The following is a 21,560-nucleotide window of genomic DNA, read 5'->3' as shown; positions in this document are numbered from 1 at the left end:
GCAATTTTCATGTCATAATTAGTATCCCAATACTCCTTAAAAAAATATCAGTATTATTAAAGCACTAATATTTGTTTTCCAAATGGAAGATAGAAGTTAGGTGTCAAATGTGTATACCTGTGAGTTTTCCAAATGGAAGATAGAAGAGCAAGAATATTTAATAAAATAAAAAACACACTAAGAGTCTCCCTAGGGAAGCCCACATCCACCATATTGATGTTTTCTCCATGTGCACCTATCCATGAGAATAGAATTCAAGTTGAAACTTTTTTTCCCTTGACCTGGGTTTGTATCCCCTCAAATTAGTTTTTCGTCCCCAGCTTGCATGGAAGTTTGCTGCCTGCAATCTTCTGGAAAGAAAAACAAAAAAAAAGTAGCTCTATTCGATAACAAAAACGCATAGTCTTATTGTCTGCAAATATCATTAACCCCTAAGCTCCAACTCCAACTCCACTTTCAAATTACCTATAAACTACTCACTTTCAAACTACCCATAAAGTTGATAACTTGATGCTTAGACTAACCTTTTACTAAGGTTAATAATTAGTCAAATTTGACTTTTTCCAAATGTGTCCTTACCGGTTACTAATCAATATCACTATAACAATTCATTTGGTCCAAATGCGTCCTTTTGAGCAAGCACAACCACCTATGGTTCGAGTGAGGAAGGAGTTAGTCTTTATATGAATGTGGAAAATCACCACTAACAACAAAGCAAAATAAAATAAAATGTTATACCTAACTTTGATGGAATATAAAAAAGGACCAACAAAAAAATTGGTAATATCACTTCAATATTGAATGAGGAAGCCTTGAATTCCATTTGGTCCAAAATCCCCACCACAAATGCTAAACCTGAAGTTTCTCTATCCCCAAAATGATTGAATGCTAAGTAAATGATTACTAATTTTGCTTTAGTCCAATCTCCCATTTGATGGTACCATATCAAATAGCTTTATCAACTCTCATATCAAAATTTCATGTGGTCCAAATCCTTGGCTTCATTAGAATGGGTTAGTTTCTGCAATTACTCTCTCACTGTTATTAACAACCTAGCGAAGGACATAACAAATGGTCACGCCACGGATCAAAGAAGCATTGAACTTAACAATCTCAGTAGAATGCTTCAAAAGATTGGATATTGGCTTCAAGCCTGAGTAGTGAGTACTAATCCTTTCCAGCCATTCTCAAAATCATGTGCTGCAATTGCAGATACCAAATTGGGAAAATGGCTACCTTTCCATGCTATTAAATCGGGTAAGTTCAATTAGACTCAAAGAAGACAAAGGTGTAATTTAGAGATGCTCCACAATTTGCTATTTGACTCCGGATATTTATTAAAACTATCAAAAGAAAGATAAAAGATACCCGTGAATTTTCCTTTCCATTCCCAACATGGATGACATCGTGGTCCCACTCATCGCAGATTACTATTCCAATATTTCTGTCTCGAAGAGGTTGAATCTGCATGCATGTACAAAGTCGGTTGAGAAATGTTAATAACAGCATTAGAAGATGACATCTCTATTTAATTCGAAAAAAGTTTAGAGAAATGAAATTGTCATACCCGTTCATTTTCATTTCCCATGGCATAGGTTGCCTTTTCTTTCCCTTTGACATTTGTTTTGGTTGAGTCGATTCTTGTCTTCCATCGTCCTATAAAAGTAGGGTATGGTGTATTGTCAAAGTTTACCAAAATAATAGTGAATATATATGTAACTTATGGTCTTACCATTGCTACGGATGCCACTGACGTTTTGCTTGTCATGTATCACAATCCCAACATTGCTTATTGAGGAGGTCGAACCTGCGTAGTGTTGATAGAGAGACTTGAAAGATGTCCAACCTGCGTAGTGTTGATAGAGAAACTTGAAAGATGTCGAACCTGCGTACGGTAAATAAAAAAATAAGTATGCTATATACTTTTTTTGTAAGAACTCTATACAAATTCAAAGAATCATTCCGATGCATTTTCCTTTCCCTTAACGCAAGTTGTTCCCTTGGCAGTACTTCGTGTACTCTTTTTTTCTCGGGCCATTAAGCCTTCTTTTCGTAATACATGTAGGAGGCAGAAGGAAAAAAAACAAAAGACTATTCAAGATATTAGAATAAATCCAAAGTAAAAAAAGATACAAAAGAAAAAAAGCATTCTAATTTTGAATTGAGAGGATTGCAATTGTTTGTTAAAAAGATATGGGTGGGTTGGTTTTGTAGATTTTACGGAGAGACCAAGTAGAGGACAAAATCTATTAGGTTTGGGTTTGATTAAACATAGTGTTTCTTATTGTTTAAGCAATTGAAGCATTAGCACTTCTCTCACTCATACCAAATTTGGTTGTTTCCAGTCCAAATTTCATAGATTCAACCAAATTACGAAGCCTCTCAAATGGCATGAATAAAGAAAACTAAAAGCCACCCAGGTAGATGTGTTTCTTTGTTCCATTGAGGCATTCTTACAAACATCTCAAATGCAATTTTTAAAGTCTCGAATAAAGGAAAAAAAACCTAAAAGCCAAAGGACTTTTAAGAAAACCCACCAAACTTTGAAGGCAAATGAAAATCATTTCCAACAAAATAAAATCCCCAATTCAGTTGGTCTAACCTGAACCCTAGCTCAAAACTTCATTCCAACCGCTGACAAACCAACAAAAGGATCCGAATTTGCCTTAAAATCAACAATTTTAACTGATAACAAACAACAGGGTAAACGTAGCCAAAAGCACGTCCCTTAGGTTTCTAAGACCCAATTCGACTCTTGAGAAGAATTCTTTTTTTTTTAGTAAAAAAACCAAACTTTGAAGGCGCGCAAATGATAATCGTTTCCATTTTCCAATAAAATAAAATCCCCCAATTCAGTTGCTTTAACCTTAACCCTAGCTCGAAACTTCATTATAAAATCAAACAAATAACCATATAGAAACTTTATAAACACACAGAAAACCAAAAAGGTTCCAAATTTGACATACCTGATAATCAACGGCAAGATAAACATAACCAAAAGCAATTCTTTATCAGACTCGATTCTAGACCAAACTTGACCTTTCCCCCGATCCGTAGGTCTACTGAAGCACACAAATAATCGAACATTTTACAGTGCATATGTTCTTTCAAAAAAAAAAAATTTCAGGATGAGCCATTACATAAAACCTTTGCTCTGATCATCGATGAAGGGCCACCCACTTATCGAAATGCAGTTCCCTTTGCTGGTTTCCCACCACTGAATCACAATACCATGGAATTAGACAAATGAAATCAAACATGAAGCAAGAATTGAAGTCCATAAATGACGATGAGAGAAAAAATTGTAGTACTTGCTCCGTTTGGTGCAAACACTCTGATTCGCCATCGAAAATCCACACCTCAACACATATGGGCTTAAACAACTCTTGCTGAAGCAACAACCACTTGGCCACTGCTGCTGCCGGAGAACTCCCTTCGCCGTTGCCGCCTACTGATCTTGACTTAAGTGAAACGGATTGGCTGCCGTTGACGCAGAGAGGTCCCACAGGGACTTAAGGTTTGGTTGGAGGGAGAGAAAGGGAGTCGACAGAGGGAGGCAAGAGAGGGGTGTGGTGGTGCGGTGGGTCGATTGGAGAGAGAGAGAAAGAGAGAGTCGCGAGAGAGGGGGAGATTGGGGGAGATAGAGTCGCTGGATTATTTGTGTGTGGCTAGGGCTCCCACTCAGCTGATTGATTTTCAAATTTTGAAAATCAAATCAAATCAAATCAAATCAAAATTTTACCAAAATTCCATTTAGGATAGCCCTTGGATGGATTAAGTATTTACAAAAAAACCTTCTGTAGGATGAAGGGTAGAGATTTATGTAGGCATGAGGATAAATCTAGAGCGTTGGTTATCTTTTGGATTCAAACACAGCTCTGTTTTATTATATAGATATATATACACACACACACCACGGATCTAATAAGGGATCCCTTACCAGTCTACCGTGCGGACCTCCCCTTTCCCGATCGAATTACGACGATCCGAGCCGCTCAATGTGTTCAGAACGTGATTTTAAGGGTACTCGCGAGAAATCAACAAAAAAAATGATCGGGAAGGGCTTGATCCGAGCATTTGTTTACTGAACCGTTCAATAAAAAACTGCTCGGATCAAGCTCTTCCCGATCATTTTTTTTGCTGATTTCACACGGGTACCCTTAAAATCACGTTCTGATCACTTTGAGCAGCTCGGATCTTCCCAATTCGATCGGGAAATGGAAGTCTCGCACGGTAAGCCCGTGCGGGATCCCTTAAGGGAACCGGACTCTATATATATATACAGTCGGGTTCCGGTAAGGGATCCCGCATTTTTTTAAAATGCGGGACTCCCCTTCCCGATTGAATTTCGATGATCCGAGCCGCTCAAAGTGATCAGAACGTGATTTTAAGGGTCCCCGCGAGAAATCAGCAAAAAAAATGACCGGGAAGGGCTTCATCCGAGCAGTTTTCATTGAACGGTTCAAAAAAAACTGCTCGGATGAAGCCCTTCCCGGTCATTTTTTTTGCTGATTTCTCGCGGGAACCCTTAAAATCACGTTCTGCACACATTGAACGGTTCGGATTTTCAAAATTTGATCGGAAAATGAAAGTCCCTCATTTTAAAAAAATGAGGGATCCCTCACTTGATAATTTGTGTATATATATATATATATATATTGTTCGATTTGGCCTAATAGGCTTTAGGAGTTGAGATTTCTTTTATGAAACCAAAATAGTTAAAGAAATTGATTTTCACACTCCCCTTTGTCTAAAGTGTATTTCATTTTTTGTCTTCATTCATGTTAAATCACAAAATACCCCTCACACACTTTACACATGAAAAGAGTAATTATGTAATTTCACATCACTATAAAACAAAAAAGGAGTGCATTTGGCCAAAATCAATTCCCACTAGTTAAAGGTAAAAATGCACTATGAAAAAGAAAGGTTTCTCACAAGTGGGAGAATGAAGATGGAGTAAAATGAAAAATTCTCCGAATTTGGGTGAGTTTATGCTATATTCTTTTTGTTCAGATAGGCAACAAAATAACACATGTTCCCGCTTAAAAAATATAGAAAAATTAGTCTTAGGTCTATTATATGAATTTCATAAGCCCACAAGTCTACCTATTAATTTTGTAAGAGTAGTGCTACTGGTACAGCAGCTGCTGTACAGCAGCTGCGTACAGATCCCCTTTAAATTTTGAAGCAAAGTTGGATGATTCGTAAACACCCTTCTCAATATCGGATTGAGGTGATTTTTTTCAGGGACCTTGAACGACGTATTTTGAACAAAATGAGCGGTTCCGATCATCTTTGCGGGACCCAAGGCGGGCGCAAAGGGGATCTGTACGCAGCTGATTTTGATTTTGTAAAGTCTCAAGTCCATTTTAGGGTATCTTAAAGTAGAATAGGGTACTATAGGATTTAGGCACTTTTATAAAATTTTAGTGTGAACTTTTTAATTATATAATGGGGTATCCTAGGATAAGGTAGATTACCCTAGCATAAGGTACCCTAGCGTATGGTACCCTAGGATTTAGACAATTTTATAGAATTTTATGGTGCACTTTTTTATTATAAGGTTTTAGTGGTTTAGACACTTTTATAGGGTTTAGCATTTTAGGCACTTTCATTGGATACCCTAGAATTTAGGTTGTGTGGATTTGTGGTTTTACAAAACTATTAAGTGAACTTGTGGACTTATGAAATGTCTACGGTGAACCTATCACTAAATCTCAAAAAAAAAAAATTTACCAAAATTACCATTTAAACCAGAAAGTTGTCTTCAAATGTGGGCATTTTTTGGTTAAAATACGGAAAATACAGTAAATAGTATCCAGTACTGTATTTGTTTGTAAGAGCCTCCACCGTCATCAGACGAAGAAATCAAAGAGCAGTTGAAGGGGTACGATGGAAGCGGGAAATCTTCTTCTTCGTCGTCCAATCGTCATCCGAATATTCAACCCCAAACAACCACCACCACCCCCTTCCCTTCCTCCTCGTCTCCCCTCCTCCTTCCCGCCCTCCTTTAGGGTTTCTTCCGACTTACAGGTATACAATGCACGCACACACACGTCTATATCTTTATCTCTATCTATCTTCATTGTATAGATTTTACACTCTCTCACCGAGTATCTTGGGACCAATGAAAGCGAGGTTACAGGGGACCGAAGCCGAGAAGGGAATGGGTGGCAGACTGGGTATCAAGAAACGACGACGCCGTGCGGAGCTTGCCAATCTACGTCGGCGCCGTCTCTCTGTTGGCTGTTCTCGTCAATCGCGGCGTTTCGGGCATAGCTCCTGTTGCCAATGCCAGTAGGTAAAAGTATTAACCTCTGCTTCTTAGTACTTGCTAATTGTATACTCCTACTATTCTAAAAGCTACACACGGATGAGGAAATAGAGAACGGGATGCGAAATTCTGATTGTGCTTATGGATGGGATAAATAATACTTTCTTTGGAAGTTTCAATTTGGTCGTATTTAGTTGGATATTCAAATACCCTATCGCACCGTGTAGTTTAAGGTTATTGCTAGAGCCTTGGATAAGTTGAGGGCCTCTCCAGTCATGAGGGACCTCTCCCCTCATTGGTATGGAATGAGAGATCACGAGGGACCTCTCTACTTATTGCCAATTGGTTTTGGTTGAATAAAGTTTCCACAACTTTTGCTATGTGCTCCACGTATTAATCTAAGGTTATCTGTCTGAGGTCTTGGTAGACAAGCAAAACATTTGAGGAGAGTGAAGCAAGATAATCTCAGGATATTAAATATGACGTTGAAGGTAATTCAGTGATATAAACATGATGTCTATTTAGAATTTACTTGACGGGGGCAAAATAGGAGTTGCTACGAAACTTCGGGGAATTTGCTAAAGCAAAAGGATACTGGCTGACAAGCATTTAATAAGGGACGTTATCGGGGGTTAGTGAAGATAACCTTTTTGCTAGGGCAGATTCCCATCTTTTGTGAAATCCTACGGCACTAATCGTCGAGTTAGATTATGTATATTTGTGGTGTAGAGAACTAGGATAGAAAATGAAGAAACAATAGGAGCTCTAGATTGCAGTGTCAAGCATCATTAGTGATTGACAGACAACAAACTAAAAGGGATTGCATCCCTAGGGAAGGGAACAATGGTCCGTTGAAAGGTCTGAATTGATGGAGTATCAGCATTCTGTCCCGAGTTTCTGATATCCCCTGTTAAGTTGCACATATCATTTCTGTATGCTACGCAATAGGTAGTCCAGTTATTATTATATTGCCGAGTTTTGTTTAGTTTGTTTTATTTTAGTTTTAAGTGTGTCTAGAGATTGGTACACCTGGTTAGTGGTTTCCTTCCTGCAAGTTGTAATTTGTTACAGATGTCTTAGTTTTAATAAGTAGCCGCCACATTATTGCATTCTTTTTTTTCACAAGCATGTTTAAATAGCTACCGTCATAAATGCTTTCCTATTTTTACGAAGTATGTTTAAATATGAAAACTCAATACTTATGTAAAACCTTTTCTTCAAGCAGTTCACAGTCTAGAGCAGATCTATTGACACTTGGTTTGGCAGTAACAAATATTCTGGCAGGACTGGTATGGCTGTCAATTCGGCCAAAAACTATAGTAGCGGTGAGGACTCCACATTTTTTTTCTTCCCGATTTAATTGGCCTCCTCCCTTGGTTGAATTTCTACCAATTCAATCTTAGAAAGCACTAAGAATTTTTAAAATTTTGGCTGCAGGTAAGTCCTCAAGGCGTGGAGTGTCTGAGGCTAAATTCCCATCTTCCAGATTTTGTAATTTCTGAGTTAATATGGTATGAAGCTTCTGTAACTCGTGCATTCTGTCCATCTTGTTTAGTTCCGGTAAATCTTCGTGTCACTATAGGAAAGAAACATAAAAGTTTGAACACAAAACATGGCTGTATTCTTGTCCATGTGAAAAGCTAGAAATGTTTCTTTTCTAACTGATGAGTTTTGTTAAATGTCATAAGAAAAATAGTGGATCCAACCGCCAACTTCTATTTTAGGACTTGAACACATATCACATACACTTACCCTTCTGAACCTACTACTTAGATTTCTGTGATGTTATGTGCGGATGGTTACATTTCACCAAGGTTATGAAAGACAACTGTAGCAATGCGAATATGCATCAGATAGAAGTAATTGAGATCTCATGAATTATTAAGATTAGCTTATTACTATAACAGTGAATTTTATACTCAACAGGAGAAGTTTCTCATATGTCCTTCACAGGCTGCTTTTTGACAATCTTTGTACCTTTCCCAGGATTTGGGAATCTCTGTCAGCTGCGACTTGCTGCAGATCTCTAGCTATTGTTTATGATAGCAAACTTATCCTTCAAACAGGGGTTGCTGCATCATCCTCTGCTAACGACAGGGAAGCAGTGCCTATCGATGCCAGTACCTTAATGCAAGGTGCACTCTACCGAAGTGTTTTAGACTCGGGGTCACGTAAGATGATATGAACCAACTGCTTATCTGTTTCATTTCCCCCTAATTTTTATATGATTCCATTTCAAACCTATGACCTTGAAAAGATGATCTCCACAAATCTATATTTCCTGCCTTTTAGAGAGCTACTTGGCAAATCTCTCTCTTTATCCTGGGAAGTCAGAACTACCATTTCTGCCTCCTAATATGCAGGTAATCGGACTTTATCTTCCATGAATCCGTTTTATCCTTGTTTAAAAACTTGTTGATTATGTTTATTAGACTTGTTGAAGCTCTGTTTCATCATGCCAAAATATTGCTGTTTTTTAGAGTTATTAGATTTGGTAAACAGGATGATGGTCACCTGGGCACCGCAGTCTTGCCTAATGGTTGAGCGATAGATGCCTTTCTGAGTTTCTGTGATATAGCCAGCTGTTTTGGTCGTCTTCCAGGAACCAATAACATTAAAACCATGTCAACCCAAGACTAATAAATGTTCAAATGAAACGAGTAAGAAACCTAAGTGGAAAGGTTAATAATTTCTCATCAAGGACATCAGTTCACTGTTGTAGTGACTGTATAGATGATGACAGCTAGGATAGTTGAGGGAAGGTTTGCTGTTAACTTTGAGCAACTTTCACCATTTAGTATTGCGTATTGGTTTGAAATTCTAGGAAAAGATTTCTGCAACCTGTCAGTGATCCTGGAGCCCTTTGTGAAGCATGAGAGCTTCGGTAGTAGATACGATCATGCAACAAGAGAACCTTAACCACCTGGTGGTAAGCAACAAGATTTGTCAATGTAGACGTGGATCTTCTGGGATAAAAGATGAAACTATACATGGATAAAACTCCTTTTACTATGCAAGATTTTGGCTGGCTAAGTTTTTTTTTTGAGGAAAAATTGGATTTTAGCTGTGATACTGCGGCAGGATTTCGTTATTCGTGCCTTTCTGGTTGTAGGCTGTGTGATTTCGATGTAAATAAGATTGGTCCAAAAGAGTTGAACGAAAAATGAGCTTAGAAATAATATAATTAGGCTAAGAGGTTGATACTTGATAGTATTTTTATTAGATAAATTCAGTGGAAGCTTGTACAGAAGTTTGTCATATTCTTGTGGTCACGCAACTTTTGATAGGCTTATGGCGTCATGGTTGCTGTTTTTCACTAGTGACTTGTGAGTAGTAGAACCAGTGCAAGTGAACTCTTTCTTTGCCCTGCTCCAGTCTTGTGCAATTTTCTATGGTTATGTCTGTAGCTTTTTGTTGCTGTTGGTGTCGTCTGCACATTTTTGCAAACCTTAGAACTTGTCTCCCGTGGCACACTGGCATTTTGTTGATTGATATTTGTGTGAAGTAGTTAATTCAGGCTCGTTTACTGGTATTCTCTGTGTTTGTTTTTTCCAAGTGATGTTTTATGTTTCTCTTTCATGTGTTGTCCTTTGTCAGTATTCTTTCATATGTATGCTAATTCAAGCTTCTTCAAGACTGCTGATACAAGTGTTAACATGCTAGGCGGTCATCTTGCAACCGCTTGGAGACAAAGGAATTGCAATTATTGGTGGAGATACGATTAGGGGATTTACAACTTCTGACCAGGTAACACCTTAGCATTAGAAATTTTGGCTCTGTGGTTGTCTACTATAGCATCTCTGTGTATCTACTGACCTTCCATACTTCTAATCACTGTATCTAGCAAGCGCCTTACTGGGGAAATCAGCTCTGCATGTTTCACAGCACAATCATGTCTCTGTCTTCACCTACATCTTCTTTTCCTTTTGATGTTCCAAATGTTTCGGACCTCCTCTTTTCTATTTGAGAACTTTTTTATCAACTTTTGTTTTTTCCCAAGTTCACTTGTACTTTTTTACATTACGTAATATAATTCATTTTTGTGTATTATCTTGTAGTCCTTTTTGTGAACCATCAAACTCCTTACCATGTATTCGTTTAACAAGCATCATCAGATAGACTGTTTACTCATCTTATTCGCATCATTCCTTTTCCTTGCAGGCATGGATTTCGTTACTTGGAGATAAGTTGGATGCTACGCTTACAAAATGTGCAAACAACCTTGCTGTGGCCGTGCAAGATAGAGACTGAAATCAACAACTTGTACATGTATCTTGATTTTATGTCAGCTCAACGTTCCTCGAAGCTTTTCTTCAATCCAAGTAATCTTGTTGTTCTAGTTACATTGTTTTCCCTGAGCGGCCGGAATCTAGGTAGCGCCATCTAAACTTGTTGTTCCCATCGATTTGGGTTTTTCCGAATGATAGAGGGAAGAACAAAGTTAACAACAGAACAGACTTAGAAGGATGAGGATCATGGGTTCGAAAGGCAGCCAACCAATACTTAATAAGTAGAAGTCACAGGGCTCATACTAAGATGAGGAACTAATGACTGGAACGGTAGGGTAGGGGCAAGATGAGGAACGAAAGCTAGGGTATTCTCAGACTGACTTTAGAGGAAAGAAGGATTCCTTTTAGTACTGAGCCTTGGCTCAAAAGGACCTAAATGAAGAAGGCTCTGCAAGAAATCTTGGGAGGCGGTGTTTTCTCGTTCAATATTTGTGCAATTTTGATGTGCTTCCCATCTTTATGTCAGAAATTCTTCTCGTAGTTTGACTAGAGTTTTAGGTATACTTCGAATATGCAAAAACGCGTCCATTATTTCCCGATCTCCTCCATTGATTTTGCTGCTTCTTTCGATTATACTCCAAATAATTCACTATTCGGAATTAATTTTCTTTAAAAGATTAGCTACCTAATGCCCCTTTCTCTCCACATTAATCAGCTTTTGATTTGTTCCATGTCTTATATAACCTTATATGATCCACCTTTGGGTTTATAAAAAGCAATAGTACTATTTTATATTGCTGTTGGAAATGAAGATCTACGTCATGGCTAGAGTTGTTGAAACAAAACAAGTTATAGAAATACTACCCTGCTGGGGGGAGGTAAAACATCAAGAGTAGCTGATCAAAAAAAAAAAAGGTTTCAAAAGAGTAAGCATGCACCAGAAACACCCCATGCCCAAACCTATACTGAAACTGGAAACTAGAAGTTGTGAATGGGTGAGGTAGTAGGACTCTTTTTACAAAGACGTAGATTCTGCACCTTCAAAAAACTAGAATTCAGGTCCTTCTAAACAAGTTTAGTTCGGTGCCACTGTAGAGTATTAAGGACAATTGAGGTAGTAGGAGTTCCTTTTATTTCTTCGGCTTATGTGAAAGGATTACCAGCTGAACCACAAGAAAACAGAAAACATGAATCACTGTACACGACAATGTTGCAAAACCAAACATGTATGCATACTACCTCCACCAAATTACACCGGAAATCGGCTGCACGACTAGCTTAGCAATGTCGTCAATACTCTATCGCAGCCCTCAAAACTAAGGATTTCATAGTAGTGTCAATACTATTCTGAGAAATACTACGAAGTTGCATTCAATTTGAGGTCTCATTTCTGTGCGCATAGGAGTAATTTGTCTGCATGAATCAGCTTCATTCTCGTTTTCTTCTGGTGATGAAAGAGCAAAATGTTTCTCTTAGAGGAATAGTTTGGGAAATTGAACCCCCACGTTAAGCACATGATCTGAAAGAGACAAATAAACAATTACGTTAGTTCTACATGAAAACAAGATCTTAGGAGCAAAAACATGAAAATATAGAGTACGGAAAACAAAAGTTGTACTAGCAAATCTACCAATATTTATGCCCTGTCTTGCATAGAATTTACCGTATAAATGCTGTGAGATTAAATGTCAACGCAATAAAAGTGGATGTTTTTCTTTAATTTTCTTCTTCCGTCCTTTGAAGAAACACAAAATACTAGGGAAAAGCGATAAAGGGAATATTATGCCCAATATGGCTGCTTCTGGCATTAAAATTTACAAGTCAGATCTTGCCGGCACTGTAAGCACTTGAACAACACCAATATCCACACCACATCGCACTTGAAAAACCCCAGTGCCCATTTCATGATAAAAATAGCCATAAATATATGCTGTGAATTCTTGAATCTAGGAGTCATTGTACGTCAGGTAAAAGGCCTTGTTCATATTATAATTGGTAAAAAAGTGTGCAACAGAGAAATGAAGGGGTAAAGACAACTTGAAATAACTTCAGGATTACTGGTACAAAATATACAAGTGCAGTGCCAAGAATGAAGGGAAGCCGGGACAACAGTGATTGTAAGGATGGAATGTTCATTCTTAAAGTGTTTGAAATGATGTGACAAACCTAAAAAAAAACTATCATGACCAATTGCATGTTAGCAAATCCATTATTCCACACGACAAAAAAATACAAAAAGCATCCGCTCCGTTTTTTTCCTCTGTCATCACAGAAAGCAGCTAAGCAAGACCCTACTCCCCCAAACCCCCACCACACAACCCCTGAGGCTTATAAAGGGCAGTGAGAGAAGAGAGGAAAGAAGGCCCAAGATGGAATATACTGTCTTTGAGCTATATGTGAAACACAAGATATGTGAAAAAAGACTCCAAAACAGGGGAACAGAGAAACAATGAGGGATGAACAAAAAAAAATATCACCCTCTCTCCCTCACAAACGGGAACAAATAAGACATGCGCAGAAGTTCCAGTCATGCACAAACGTTCTTCTCACTATAAAAGAGAGAATTCTTCAACTCTAATCATGTGAAACTGCATAGGAGACCACAAAAAGAAGAAAAAAGCAGATATGCAATATTTTAAAGCATCGATGTCCTTGAGTCCAATAATGAGGATTTAATGACAGTTTGCAGGTTTAAACATAAATTTACCATCTGATCATGTTTGCTGCAGCAGCACAACCAGGAATCAAAGTCCCCTCAAGGCCACCAACGCCACATGCTATTAACTTATCAGCATCTTGACTTATCTTCAGATTTTTACTTGAGCATGACTTTAGGCCTCCCCTTAAGTTCCTGTGAGGATTTGCTACCGGGCTTGCCACAAATCTATGCCAACTTTGGCACCGATCATTTGGGCTACCCAGATTAGAAATTTCAACATATGCATCTTTATTTGGCATACTTAGCATGGCTGGCAGCAAATGATTTCTTCCGGGGAAAGAAAACCGAGAAGAATACTGGCCTTCTGCTCTCTTCCAAAACTTTGGACTCAAAAAGTCTGCAGCAGGTAACAAGCAACATGCATTTCCCGCAGAGTCGGTGTTTGAAATCTTGCCAGTAGATAGTGCCAAATCATATGATATTTCGTCCAGTGCCTTCTCAAGGCCATTTACACGTGTCTCCAGGGAATTCATTCCACTTTGGGAGCTACCAATGAACCTCTGCAAGAAAGACAAGTTGAAGTCAACAGTCAACAGATGCGTTTTAAATTTCACCCCGTAGGAAATGGCATGTGACTTTTATTGACATAAAACCATCAATAAGCAATGTGTCCATGACAGAGAATAAAGAGGCATATCAGTAATCGTCGTGTTCTTGGCCCAAAGACGAGATGTCATGACAAGACTTCAGTCCAAAAGGACGAGGATATGTTGAGTTCAGTTCGGGAGGTGATCCTTCTTTGCATCATTAGTTGACATCAGTAACGTGAACTGCCAAATTTGACCTTAATTCAGACTAGTAAACTTTATTGACAAATAATTTTAACACTCACTTTTTTATAGCACACCTCCACAACTCTTTTTTTATCCTTATTGTGTCCAAGTACAATATAAATGTTGCATTCGTCAATTCTTAATACACTTTTTCAAAATGAACAGGTAACTAGGTCAACTTACAGTAAGAAAGAAAAAATAAGGAGTTTTACTATTAAACATGGGAGGGTGAACACTCATTGCCTTTTCCCAGGTAGTTAGTAACTTTTAACCTAGCACAGAAACACTGCAAAAGGAGAGATTTCATTGTATCATACCTGGAGGAGGTTAAAAAGACTGGATTGTTGATTTTCAATCTGAACAAGCTGTTTACGGACCAAATTTAGACCCTCAATATCTTTCTGGTTCCCATCGACATCTTCAATAGCATTGCTCTGTACAACATCCGACTCGCAGTCATCAATCTCACAGACGGGAACCACACGAGACCCAGATCTCAAACCACCAAGTTTAGGCAATTTTTGACAGGGTTCACTGAAGAGGACACGTTTTGTTTCTGATTTCAAATTCCTGCTGCTCTCATACGTTATTGAATCCGCAACTCCAACATTTCCATCCTTAAAATCAACATTACGAGCCACTTGTAAAGATGAAGGCTGTGGCACAGCAATTTTAATAATGCTCTGGTCAGAATTCTTCTTAACAACATCCGACTTGCAGTCATCAATCTCACAGACGGGAACAACACGAGACCCAGATCTCAAACCAACAAGTTTATGCAATTTTTCATGACAGGGTTCACTGAAGAGGACACTTTTTGTTTCTGATTTCAAATTCCTGCTGCTCTCATACGTTATTGAATCCACAACTCCAACATTTCCATCCTTAAAATCAACATTACTAGCCACTTGTAAAGATGAAGGCTGTGGCACAGCAATTTTAATGCTCCAGTCAGAATTATTCTTTACGTCTACCTTACCCATCGTGGTTATACTAGGTTTCTTGTCGATGCTCTTCGAAGGACTTCTTTTTAGGGCGATGTTAGCAAATGAAGTATCAGACGAAGGCAGCCTGCTTGCGGGAGGAGTTTTCTTCAGTTTAGGAGTTTCAAAAGAGTCATCAGAGGAACTTCTTGATACAGAAGGGGAGCATTGAACACCAACATCACCTATGCAATGGAGAACCAAATAATAAACCCACATTAGCTAGTTTCAAGCTATGTTGGTTAAAATTTGGAAGTAAAACAGCAGATGACACATACTTTTGCCATAAGTCAACAGTCACAAACAACCCAATAGTATGGATGGATTCCTTCTATCAAGAGTTCCTTAGTTTGCTTTTAAAATCTCATTGGTGTTAAGCGATGAGGAAACTTTATATCCAACCCTAAAGCTTAAGCTATTACGTGAAGACATCCCAATATTATATTAAGTGATCACCCATTCCATACCCAAGCTATGTGGGATTGTAATCTTTAACATCCTCCCTCACGTGCACCCCGTTCCATGTAGAAACTTTACATCCAACCCAAAAACTTTAGCTACTAGATGGAGGGGTAACTTTATTTTTTATATCCTTAACAAGGGAAAACTGATTTTCATCCATCATAACAGAAAACCCCCATTGATATCACTATTCTGTGTAAACATTAAACAACAGTATAATGATTGCATGATGATTGGAGGTACTAGACATGGGGAATTTCTAAAATGTAGACACAGGCACACAAGAATATGTTGTGTATGTGCCAATGTTATGAATACCGTACCGGCCAGGGTACCGGTTTTCCTACTGGTACGGTACCGGTACCGGTCAAATACCGGGTACCGTTTCGGATTTACCGCAACTACAATATTTATAATAATTATAATTCAAAAAATTCCCCCATACCATGCAATTCATCATAAAACACCTATGTATTTGTCTTTTGTCCCACATTGCCTTGTTACAAAACTCTTTCCATCTTAAATGACTTTGCACACTAGTGAACTTGTGAATGAAGATCCAAGAAGAAGTCTCGCGCGCTCAGGAAAATGGGCCGTGGCCAAAGGCAATTTGGACAAAAAGATTCGGAAACCAATTAACCGGGTGCGCGTCACGGGTTATTCGCGCGCAGGGAGGGTGCAAATCCGGGATTTGAGCCTTGCGCACGTACTATGGTTAAGCCCACGTTTTGCTAAAATTCTGAAACCGGCAACTTTTTTTTATTATTATAAACTATAAACGTTCCAGAACAAGAAGGAAAAAAAAAACGCTCGGAAAAAAAAAACGCTCGGAAAAAAAAAATTTCTTAAGCGTTCCAGAGAACCAAAAACAAAAAAAAAATTTTAAGTGTCCCAGAAATTTTTTTAAGCGTCCCAGAAAACAGGGAAAAAAAAAACTGCAAAATTCCGGACGGAATTACCGGTAACTGTTTTCCAGCCGGTATTTGGTCCGGAACGGTATTTGGGTGTTAGGGTACCGGTTTTCTTCAAATCCAGTATGTACCGGCCGGTACGGTACGGGATTGACAACTATGGTATGTGCTATTGAGAATCTATTAATACCAAAGATCAACAGTTATCAAGCATGAACATTCTTGTTGAACGATCTTAGATGATTAAACTAGAAAGTACCGTTACCATAACTTACTTATTGCTATGTTTGAATCTTGACTTGACAAGGTAAAGGAAAATAAAATGAAAATATAGGAGTACTAAACTGTACGTCTTCGTTATGTGATTTGTTTTGACATACTTTTAATATTCCTTTCCTTCCCATGTGCCCAAACCAAACAAAAAAAGAGAAGAAAGACAGTAATTGTCTTTTCTATATCCTGATATTTTCCATTTCATTTCCCCCCCTCAACTAGCCACCCCAAAAACCAGAATCCAAGCACAGCATCAAGAAAACGAAATTACTATTTAAAAGAAAAAGTATGACATTCCTTCCACTGTTCAACTTCATAAAAGATTCAGAAAGTCTACACACACATACAATCTGTGCACAGATTGTGCACAGATTTTGTTATGGGGCCCACCACGGGTCCCACACAAATCATCCGAACCGTTCATTAAATGTAAAATATTTTTTCAAGAGTCCCCGTAAAAAATAATCTCAATCCGATACCTATAGATACTCGATCTAATAGCATAACTTTTCATTATCCGAAAATCTGAATAAAAAGTTAGATGGTTGGATGAAGCAGATATAGGTATTGGATTGAGCTTATTTTTTACGGGGCCCCTTGAAAAAATGTTTTACATTTAATGAACAGCTTGGATGATTTGTGTGGGACCCATGGTGGGCCCCACAACAAAATCTGTGCACAATCTGTGCACAGAAATCTGTGTGGATAGCACAGCTCTAAAAGATTTAGGCAGATGTTTTCTACAAGTATACAAAAAGATGTCAAAATCTTGGTCCACAAAAAAAAAAAAAATCAAACAAACAAACAAACTTGGGAAAGTCCAACCATGCCAAGTTTGCCAACTGTTAATAGAGGAAAGTGTTTTTGATACCATAGCCATCTTAGTCTTGACCCACACAAATAGCTCCACTGGAGAACCAACAAAATGCCTTTTCTCTCTAGTATATTGACGAAAAAGGTTATCCAAAATTACATTACTGAATTGCTGCGCATTTACCCATCTTCAATCCATTGGAAACAAACATTTTCGTGGTTTCTTCCCAACATACGCATACACGTACAAGAATCTTATTGACTTCCTAATAAGTTTCTAAGACACCAAAGAAGAAGAAGTTGGGAACTTGCTTGTGTGCATAATTAGCAATGTTGATTCGGAACATTGCTAATTATGCAACAGCTCTAGTTTACATATTCACAAAATTAGCAATGTTGATCCATCATTCTATAAATTTAAGGCACAATTACCTTTCGACGATGATTTAGATTGAGACCGAGTCAAAAGCCTTTCAGGATCCCCCGGGACCTCCTTCCAAAGCTCCAGTGTGCGATTCATTGTTTCACGAACAATCTTGACCTGTTGCATCGAATCAAATTAGCTCAAATTTCAACAAAATTTTCAAAAACAGATGTCATAAAAGTCATGAGCCCCACTATAGTCATTTACTCGCGAGTTCGCATAAAATCTTTCTAAGCCCGTTCCGCAACGCAAAAAAAAAGCCCTTATTTTTTAAGAAGACAGTTTCAAACTCAAAAATTATGAACATATTGAAATCTTAAAAATATGCAATATGGATCTTGTTTGAAAGATCTCATCAAGATTTTTTATACGATGGAAAAAAAAATTGAAAATTTATTTTTCATTTACATTATTTTTGAGTTTAAAAATGTGAAATAAACTATTTATTTTTTAAAAAGATTACTGGAACGGGCTCAAGACACAATAGAAACGGTCTTGCTATTGTCAGCCCACTGGGCTGACGATAAACACACTAAAAGACAAGAAAAATACGTATTTTTGTATACTTTTTATACCCTTTAATACACATTCACACACTCATTATTATCAGCCCACTGGACTGATTTTAGAATTTTCCCAATAGAAATGCTGTATATGAAAGGGAATCTCATAAGTACTTTACGTCACAGCCTAGTCCTAGTTGGATGCCCTTGATTGGATTTCATGTTCAGAAAAATTACGTCAAGGTAAACGTACAGAAAATTTATGAAAACAAAAACCAACCACCAAATATTCCCAAATCAAATTGTAAAAGAAGTCAGAAGATTTTACCTTATCGAATCTTAAATTGGGCTTCCAGTTTTTTTCTTTTTTTGGAGGAAGAGCAAGGAATTCCATTAATAAAGAAAAATACAAATGTGCTATCGCCGTAAGATCAATGTTGAATTAATTACAGCCGAAGCTTATCCGATTAGATCCGACTAACAATTAATCTTCGATTACTAATTAATATGCACTGATTAATCATTCGAAAGTGACCGACCGCCCAACTAGCGTTTAGAAATTTTTAGATGATCGCGTAAGATAGACGGCGCGGGCCCTAGCAACAAGTGAACGCCAAAATATAAATTGGGCTACTAGTGGGGCTTGGGGACTTAATATCATCAAAATCCAGATACTTGCATTTTCTTACAGCATGAAGAGTTTGGACTAAATTATTTTTTGTTAAAGAAAGTTGGTATTACTAATTTACCTTTTCATAATTTTTTGTTTTTATATCACATTGTTTTTTAATAGAATTAGAAAAAGTACAAAAATACTCTACAAATAATAAATGAAGTACGGAGTAAAAATTAAGAGAAAATAATCAAAAAGACCCAAAATTTTCAGAAAAGGGGACTTTTTTAAAAAGGAAGTCGAAGATTTTACCTTATCGAATCTCCGACTCTCCAACGACGCCAAACATGCCGACTTGAACTCCGCCACCAGATCCCTCTCCGCCACCGCCAACCTACCCAACGCCTCCGCCGCGGCCTTCCTCGCCGCCCAATCCTCACTGCTCAGAAACTCCCCCAACCCCGCAACCAAACTCCCCGCCACATTCCGACTCGACGCCCCTCCCGCGCCGACAACGCTCCCGATAGCCGCCAACACCGCCGCCTTCGCCTTGTACCCCTCGCTCCTAACCAGTTTTAAAAACCTAGGCAAGAGCTTCTGCAGCTGCGCCCTGTCCACGTCACCTTTGGCCGCCTCGATCGCAGCCGATAGGCACAGCGCCGAGCCAATTTGGGAGTTGTGATCCTGGTTGTGTAAAACGGCGTCGGCGAGGGGGTTGAGGAAGGAGGAGAAGGGGGGTTTGGTGATATTTTGGGCCATGAGGGAGACGGAGTGGACGCAGGCGGAGCGGAGGGCGGAGTCGGAGGCGGAGTCGCGGAGGCGGGGGAGGAGGAGGGAGGAGAGGATTTTCGGGAGGTGCGGGGAGAGGGCGTCGCCGTGGGCGGAGGAGAGGAGGCCGAGGAGGCGGACGCAGTGCTTCTTGACGGGGGATTTGTCGGAGGAGGAGGAGGCGGTGGAGAGGCAGGAGAGGAAGGGGGAGAGGGAGTGCGGGGGGAGGGCGAGGGCAATGGAGTCGAGCTCGGCGGAGGCGAGGGAGAGGGTGTCGCGGTCTGAGAGCTTGGCGAGGCAGAGGAGGACTCGTTGTTTGAGGTCGGTGGGGGAAGTGGCGGCGGCAGCGGTGGCGGTGGAGAGAGACATTGTCGTGTGGCTGTGGTGGTGGTCGTGTCCGTGCAAGGAAGATCGGGAAACTAGGCTTGTATTCTGGGCTCTTTTATCCCGGAGGCGGCGTGGCTATCACTGTTTGCGCAGAGAAGGCGGAGCCGCTAAACGTCTGGAAGAGAGCAATCTAATGGGTATTTGGTACTTAGTATTTTTGTACTTTGCTTACCAGATTGTGAGGGGAACGATTCCCTGCTCACTCATCTCATTGTTTCCGACAGGTTGTGATAGGCGGCAGGCGGCAGAGGGGGCGGGCGGCCGGTGGAGACGGCGGCGGCATAGGCGAGGCAAGGGGAAGAGTGAGAGTCAGAGAGAGAGAGAGAGAGAGAGAGAGAGGTGCAGAATAAAGAGCACTGGAGTCGAGGTCGTGTTTCTAAATTTCTGAATGTGAGAATAAAAGCATAGGGATAGGGAAAGCCAAAGTGACAATTAAACCACTATTCCAGGCGGAAATCTATGGAGTCTAGTTCAATTTTGTGAGGGAAAAAACGAAGATCTTAAATAAATAGTCCTTCCGTCCCCAATTTTTTTAGTCTCAGTTAGCAATTTTTGTTATTTCAAAATTATTGTCCCATTTCGAAACTAAATTAATATAAGTTTTAATCTATCTTTCTACTTTTAAATCAATAATATGGTGATTAGACCTATACTGAATACATTTTCTTGTATAGTTGAAATTCCTAAAAAAAATTGTTGGAGATCGCCTCACATCGGTTAATTATCTCTTTCAAAACTAGTATATGAGTTTAGGTGGCCTGTTGTAACGTCCCGACTTTTCGGAAGCAAAATAAAATAACGAGTGCACCATAAAACCCTATAAAAGTATTTAAATCCTAGGGTCCCCTATCCCATAATAAAAAAAATGCATCCTAAAATTTCATAAAAGTACATAAACCCAAGGGTACGTAAAATGGACTTGAGACCTTACAAAATTAATAGGTGAACTTATGAGCTAATGAAATTCATATAATAGACCTAAGACTAATTTTCTAAAATTGTGAGACGGAGAGAAAGGAAATTTATGGAAAAAGTGTGAAGGAAATTTATCATGTTGGATTATTTATTTTGTTATTTTCTTCCTTGTTTCCTCTCTAACCAAACAAAGAAAATAACCTTTCAACTTAGTTTCCTTTCTTTTCCCTAAGTTCCAAATTAATCCTAAGAGTTAAACTATAACGATTTTTTCTTTCCAAGAATTCACCATTCTCTTATCTCTCCTATAAACTTCTGTTGTTCTCGCTCCAATCTTCTCACCTCTAAACTCTTAATACAAATTATAAATTATATAGAAGAAAACTTCCAAAAATCATGCCAACTTACTAAAATAATGATAATATAATAGTATTACAGAATTACAAAAAACTTCATCATGCAAAATATTATACAATATCCTCTTTTACAGAAATTATGATAAATACCATT

General features: G+C 38.7%; 2 protein-coding genes and 2 long non-coding RNA genes across 11 annotated transcripts; 2 read left to right on the top strand and 2 right to left on the bottom strand.

Annotated features, from left to right (window-relative positions):
* Positions 1-563: 563 nt before the first annotated feature.
* LOC131310134 (uncharacterized) lies at positions 564-3,446 on the bottom strand. 3 transcript variants are annotated; one of them, XR_009195132.1, is made up of 6 exons: positions 3,312-3,446; positions 3,148-3,217; positions 1,733-2,043; positions 1,568-1,656; positions 1,369-1,464; positions 564-649 (listed from the first exon to the last, which is right to left on the bottom strand). It is a non-coding gene; the product is annotated as an uncharacterized LOC131310134 (long non-coding RNA). The 3 variants fall into 3 exon arrangements; XR_009195130.1 differs by lacking the exon at positions 564-649 and having other exon boundaries at positions 728-1,464; XR_009195131.1 differs by lacking the exon at positions 564-649 and having other exon boundaries at positions 729-1,464; positions 1,733-1,807.
* A 2,372-nt stretch (positions 3,447-5,818) lies between these two features.
* LOC131310132 (protein COFACTOR ASSEMBLY OF COMPLEX C SUBUNIT B CCB4, chloroplastic-like) lies at positions 5,819-11,195 on the top strand. 5 transcript variants are annotated; one of them, XR_009195128.1, is made up of 9 exons: positions 5,839-6,036; positions 6,138-6,304; positions 7,503-7,602; positions 7,715-7,788; positions 8,204-8,448; positions 8,570-8,640; positions 9,941-10,024; positions 10,439-10,599; positions 10,705-11,195. XR_009195128.1 is itself a non-coding variant. In XM_058336970.1 (8 exons), exons 1-8 carry the CDS (start codon positions 5,896-5,898, stop codon positions 10,526-10,528), a joined length of 912 nt encoding a protein of 303 aa, XP_058192953.1. In that variant the 5' UTR covers positions 5,819-5,895; the 3' UTR covers positions 10,529-10,616. The 5 variants fall into 5 exon arrangements, 4 of the variants coding, with proteins under 4 accessions (XP_058192953.1, XP_058192952.1, XP_058192951.1 ...); XM_058336970.1 differs by lacking the exon at positions 10,705-11,195 and having other exon boundaries at positions 5,819-6,036; positions 8,264-8,448; positions 10,439-10,616; XM_058336969.1 differs by lacking the exon at positions 10,705-11,195 and having other exon boundaries at positions 8,231-8,448; positions 10,439-10,616.
* A 329-nt stretch (positions 11,196-11,524) lies between these two features.
* Positions 11,525-12,031, top strand: LOC131310133 (uncharacterized). Its single transcript, XR_009195129.1, has 2 exons — positions 11,525-11,715; positions 11,814-12,031. It is a non-coding gene; the product is annotated as an uncharacterized LOC131310133 (long non-coding RNA).
* On the bottom strand, positions 11,622-20,706 carry LOC131310131 (TORTIFOLIA1-like protein 5). 2 transcript variants are annotated; one of them, XM_058336967.1, is made up of 5 exons: positions 19,293-20,706; positions 17,873-17,981; positions 14,316-15,166; positions 13,214-13,725; positions 11,622-12,025 (listed from the first exon to the last, which is right to left on the bottom strand). In XM_058336967.1, coding segments are annotated over exons 1-5 (2,298 nt in total). In that variant the 5' UTR covers positions 20,118-20,706; the 3' UTR covers positions 11,622-12,024. The 2 variants fall into 2 exon arrangements, with proteins under 2 accessions (XP_058192950.1, XP_058192949.1); XM_058336966.1 differs by lacking the exon at positions 11,622-12,025 and having other exon boundaries at positions 13,113-13,725.
* Positions 20,707-21,560: the final 854 nt, after the last annotated feature.

The sequence above is a fragment of the Rhododendron vialii genome, chromosome 12a, assembly GCF_030253575.1.
Source record: "Rhododendron vialii isolate Sample 1 chromosome 12a, ASM3025357v1".
NCBI lineage: Eukaryota > Viridiplantae > Streptophyta > Magnoliopsida > Ericales > Ericaceae > Rhododendron > Rhododendron vialii.
The sequence above is the reverse complement of the archived record's forward strand: the minus strand, read 5'-3'. Positions and strand labels throughout refer to the sequence as shown.